Below are 6,000 nucleotides of genomic sequence, written 5' to 3'. Positions count from 1 at the left end.
TTAAGTCTCGCACATTACTAAATTCAGAAAGCCAATGATGTTTCAGTTTTGTTAAGAGTTACTAGTATGTTGAAACATTAGTATCTTTGGCTATCTACTGATAGGCAATATAATAGCAAGTGAGTTTCAACTGACTGGTCAGGGGCTCTGCTTTTGGCCTTTGCTTCTTGGACCCTTATTTAATGCACTTGAATCCTTCTTCTTCATCTTGTACACCTTGCATTTTGTACATGAGCCTCAGCAAACTTTAAGTCACAATGATTTCATCAGATTAGTCAGGTGTCAGGCCGTGTAGTTTCTGATAGAGAAGTTGTGACTTAAAGGGGCAGTGTCACCTATTGCATTTTTAGCATTGCTTTGAATAGCCCAAAACATATTTGTATGGATGTAAATGTTAAAAAAACCTACTAGGGCACAAAAACTGATAACATTCATCCTCGTACTGTGGATGGCTAGGATGGAAGTGGATTGTAACTTGGAAAAGTTGGTAAAAGCCGATTATAGATTATTCTGCCTTGGAGAAATCATAAAATCATAATATTATTTCTCTCAGTGCTCAGTTAGAGCAATTTTATGGTAGAGAAGAGGTTCTTAGTCAATTATTTGAGCCCCTTTGACCAACATACAGCATGATTTCCATGACAGTCTCCCTGTAAGGCCAGGGAGGAGGAAGCACTTGGCACAGTCACTCTTTTTCTTCTCCTCTTACAAATTATTAATCTTTATTACATGGCTTTAGCCTTTAGTCTGTTGTTCAAATGGTTTCCTTAATCATGTGGTGTTTTTTAAGTAATATATCAAACACGAGACACAGTGTTTCATCACATATCAAACACCGAGAAGAGAGTTGAAAACACGACGCGTAGCGGAGTATTTTTGACGAACTTCGAGGTTTTTGATATTGTGATGAAACACTGTGACGAGTGTTTGATATAACTTCTCAAACAAACTGAATTTGAACGAGAAATTAAGGATGCAAAAACGAGGAGTTTTTCATCAGATATCCAAACACATGACGGTGCATAATTTCCTTTGTCTTTGGCTTTTGAATTATTAATGAGTTTGAGCAGCCTTAATAACTCCCAAGATGTTCCAACATCTAATTTCTCCAGATGTAGTTATCAATACATTGTCATTGAAAAGGTTACAAGAATTGAGATACATGAGATAGCAACTTATACAATCATTTTCAACTACATGTAACTAAGGGGTGTTCAGGAAAAATGGTTTTATGTTCCTTTGAAATAATTATTAGCCAATCCTTTAATATTTCCGTTGACCTTCAGTTCATGCATGCACTATTGTTTTATTCACAACTTTGTCATTTGCTCCACAACTCATTGTTTTTCATGGAAGTGTACTTGCACTGCGCAGCTTCATTGAAAAAAATAAAATAGAAAGAAAATGCCTTTATTGTGAAATCAAAATATAAAGTTACATTAAAGGCTAGACTTTAAAGTTTCTAAACTCCTACATTATAATTAAAATGTGTATTTACAAACAAATGAGTTTTCGAAATGTTCTGTGAAGACCTTTGGGCAACTTGACATTTTTTGTCTCAGATAGTTGGTTGTAGCCTTCTTTTGTTGTTATAATTAGATCATAGAGTGGTAAATATTCTGCAAGAATGTGGCCTTAAAGATTTTACCAACCCATCTTTCCAGCAAGTCTTAATATCTACAGCATGTGATATGTATCTTTGCTTATGACATCTATGCGAGAAACATTGTATATGAATGTGGCTCAGCTGTGGATGAACTGTAGATGAATAGGCGGTATACTGTACGTAAGACAAGGAAGGACGATAGTCTGAAACATTACAAATGTAAGTGATCTTTCTCACGCTGGCGTGGTACAACCTGAAATGCATTCAATGTATTGGCTGAACCATTTAAAGACTAATATTAAAGGCCTAAAATAAAAATTACCAGCTCTTGTCAAGTACATATTAATGGAGCATAAAAGTTGTGTGTGATCTTTTAACTCAGTGAAGTTAACTTTATGGAGGAATTTGTTTGTGACAATGCCATATTAATTTTTGTATGCAACTAATGTAACTAAAATATTAGAATAAATCCTCAAGAAAAGGTACAAATTATATATTTTAGAGTTTACCTTATCAGATACTGTATTTCATTCTAAACAATTTTTTTTGGTGTAAAACCAGATTTTTGTTGCATTTAAAAAGTTGAGTGTATGTTGCTGTAACCACCAAAAAACTCTGATTTAAGTGATCTTTAACAATATACGGAAGAAAAAACTAATGACACAATTTATCAGAATCAGTTAAAAATGAAAGCTTGTCAACTGCAACCATTTTTCTCATGGTGTAAAATATAAATAAATGAGCAATGGAAGCTTTGTCTTCACTCCATCCGGCTGAATTATTTTGTTGACCATTTTGTCGTTCGTGATTGTACTTACTGGATCAACAAATCACAGTGCAGTTCTTCACCATGACAGCATCTCATGTTCAATCATAAGACACGTCAACAGTCAACAACGTTTTCGTTGTTTGCACTAACATGTAACTTACTGTTGCATTTTGTTTGGTTGCTAGAGTGGGAAAACCACCAACCTCTGAATGAAGGTGAGACAGAAAGGTCGTAAGAATGAACTGCGAAGCTCACAAACAATACAGTTATTCAAAAGTTCTGATGGATTCTTAGGGTAGACATCAATATGATCGTTTTAGGAGAGAACATTAATAATTTTTAATTTTATGATTATGATATCCATGGTAGCAACCTTTGTATCTATGTCTTTCAATCGTGTAACTTTGAAAACAGGAAAGTGCACCGACAAAACCGGGTGATGGAAAATGCTGAATTGTGTGAATACTGTAGTTGGTGTGAAAAAGCTGCCAATGCATTTTATGAGCAATGGCACAATCAATATGAAGAGGCCGGTGACTGACTTTTTGCTTTCCATATCTGGTCTCTGCCCAAGTCCTTGGCAGCTTCTACCTTTTATTTGCATGTGATGCATAGTTGCACAGAATTAATTCCTATTTTTCCCTAAGTTTCTTTTCATTCCAATATATTTATCATTCCTCTGGTTTCCACCCCTTGTTTTCCGGCTTTCGCCTTCCTGTGTCTCCCCACCCTACCCCTCCAATTGGAGCAAACTAACAGTATAAGTGAAATTGGGGTTGGGGGATTGGGGTGTTCATCTGTTTAGAGTACAGTGTGTAAGACTCTCATAATACAAGTTACACGTTTGAAAGTTCACCCTGGTGAGCTGGAACTGCCCTCATTTCTTATGGCACCCGTGCTGGTAATGCAATGCATTCTGTTCATTTCAACAGCAAACAATTTTAAAACCAAAGTTTAGAACATGAAGCCACTTATCTTTGATGTATTTGATTTGTATTTAATTATTTTGTGTTGTGTCTCCAATTGGCATGTATGCAAAAGTATTTTGACACTTAAATAAAGTTTATTATTATTATTATTATTTTTATTATTTTTATTATTATTTTTATTATTTTTATTATTATTAATATTATTATTATTTTTATTATTATTATTATTATTATTATTATTATTATTACTATTATTATTATTATTATCATTATTATTATTATTGTTATTATTATAAAGGCTGATTGGCATCTAAATTCTCCCTATAAAAACTATTCACTGTCAAACTGACAGGTCGTAAGAATGAGTTATGTTATTTTTTTCGCCCAATACGTTGAGAAATAACTGTAGGAGAAGTTAGGTGTTGACATTTTGGGGCTTAAATGGCTAACCGCAAGAATTTTTCGATTATCATGGGTTCCCTTTGAGTGACGACTTGAAAGATTTTCTGTTGATGATTGTGATTATCATTAGAGCTCCATTCTTTTCATGTAAATGAAAGCTCTCAAGTCATGGCTAAACATTTCAACATTTTTGTACACAAATGTACAACGTTTGTTGCTTCAGCAATGTTAAAATTGTTTTTAACACCTCTTGGATAAAATGTTTATAGACTGATGTTAAATGATAATTACCTGCGCGTTCAACATTGTTTTACAACAATGTTGGAATATTTACCCTCGGCTTCATAGAAGACATCTTCTCTTTTCTAAGTTTGGAGTAATAAGAAGGTGTTTTGGAGAGGTTAGCCATTAGTGAGCGTTTCATTGCTGTTAAAAGTTCTTCCACATCTTTATCAGTTTATGTGTGTGTGTGTGTGTGTTTTAATTCTATAATTATAGAAACGGCCAAATTTCATTTACTTTCCTGTAGAAAATAAACCATGGCGGGGTTACTCTTTTTCTTCAAAGTTGGTGATAGCGCTCACTGAATGTTAATTTTAAAAACTGGTATTTGAAGATTGTGGAAGTAAAGTACACGTAGGCTAAATGATGAGGTTGGAGTGTCATTGTATGCATTTTCAAGGTGTATTGTGTTGAGGTAAAAGGAGGCCCTTCAGAGCCCCAATATTTTTAGGCAGATGATAACCCTGTGTTGTTCTGTGTTTATTGTAGACTTGGAAACTATGCCGCCCTACAGGGCAAACTTTACTGCAAACCACATTTTAAACAGCTGTTCAAAAGTAAAGGAAATTACGATGAGGGGTTTGGACGTGAGCAGCACAAGGCACAATGGGACAGAAGCAGATAAAGGTGCGGTGGGCAGCAAGAACTGTTATTAGCAACAACTCAGATGACAAGAAGAATCAGTCAGTTGTGATTTTGTATTAAATAATGTAGGCTACGAAATAAGCGACCGTAAATGCTACTATTGTAACCCTACAAGTCCCAGCTATCAATTTCCCTGGTTTAAAATTTTAAAAAATCCCCTCCAATTGGGTTTCATATGGGATTTACGGTTTAAATGATTTAACAAATGACCCGTGATTGCCGATTCGGAAATATTTTTAGTAATACTAGATTTGGAACTTGTTATACAGATCAGGGAATTGATCACATTTGCTGTTGCTTAGTTTTTGCTGCCTAGTCAAATTTTCACTGGAGATCTTTGAGTTGGTTGCTTGTTTTGCTTTTAGCACGAGTTTAGCGAATTAGAGAACAAGTGGTGTTGAATTCTGTGTTGTTTTCATGTCATTTGAGGGTATACATGTCACTTGCGCGCTATGTCAAAAGGGACATTTAGTATCAATACTTCTGAATGACTTGAAAAAGCAATGAAAGGTAGCTGATAATTCTGTAGTAGCCAAAGCTAGTAGACTAGAGTAAGTTTGAAAATTGATCTTTTTGTAAGAAAAATAAGTTTTGTACATTAAACATTATACTAGAGTCAAATAATTTACGATTCTCTAGAAATCAGGCACAGCCTGAGTTAAAATGCTTGCAAATAAGTTTTTACCGATTTTTCTGACAAATTTAATTAAAGGGCTTCCTGTAAAAGTGCTGTGTAGCACAGAAAATCCGCATTGAATGCATAAACTGGGCAAGTTGGGAACGTTTCCTTCCTTCAAGTCCCTCTTGTGGGAAGTCTTTCAGGTATAGTTTTCGACTAATTTTGCGGGATCCTTGAACCTTTTGTAGCAGCAGTTATCCATGAAGGCCATTTGCCAAGATAGTCATTTTAATACTTTCCCCCACCATTTTGAAATGGGATCAAATTTGGCGTTCAAGTCCAAGTAACTGTATGGAAGTCCAGCGTCAGATAAGTTACAAAAACAAAAAATTGGATATCACGAATCAATACCGTAAAATTACGCTTATATTCCTTTAAAGGACTGCAGTGAGGGACTTACTATTGAAGAGAATTTTCTCTTTCAAAATGGCTTTGACCTGAGAAGGAAAAAAGCTTGGGACAGCGATGAACATCAAGCTAACAGCCTAAATCAACTTGCCTTAACCCCCCATGGTTTTATAGGGCAGTTTTCAATTGATTGTCGAAATTAATTTTGTGTTTGCTTTTCATCGCTCTACGATTGGTTTTCAAAAAATTGCTGTACTTTATTGACCAATGAGAAGCAAAACCAATCGTTAATTGCTCTTTCGCGTTTTCCCGCGCTTGACGCCGGTTACATGTTTTCGCC

General features: G+C 35.0%; 1 protein-coding gene across 2 annotated transcripts in view; it reads left to right on the top strand.

Annotated features, from left to right (window-relative positions):
* Positions 1–5,313, top strand: part of LOC146464066 (uncharacterized) — a 19,147-nt gene extending 13,834 nt beyond the window's left edge. The window contains exons 6-7 of one of the 2 annotated variants that reach the window (XM_085130159.1): positions 2,561–2,590; positions 4,478–4,617. In XM_085130159.1, the coding sequence (XP_084986285.1) occupies positions 2,561–2,588 (28 nt within the window). In that variant the 3' untranslated portion in view covers positions 2,589–2,590; positions 4,478–4,617. Of the gene's footprint in view, positions 1–2,560; positions 2,591–4,477 lie in introns of both variants that reach the window. The other variant, XM_085130158.1, reaches the window with a different exon arrangement.
* The last annotated feature ends 687 nt before the right edge of the window (positions 5,314–6,000 follow it).

This window comes from Pavona decussata, unplaced genomic scaffold (genome assembly GCF_977016875.1).
Source record: "Pavona decussata unplaced genomic scaffold, jaPavDecu1.1 SCAFFOLD_169, whole genome shotgun sequence".
Lineage (NCBI taxonomy): Eukaryota > Metazoa > Cnidaria > Anthozoa > Scleractinia > Agariciidae > Pavona > Pavona decussata.
The sequence above is the reverse complement of the archived record's forward strand: the minus strand, read 5'-3'. Positions and strand labels throughout refer to the sequence as shown.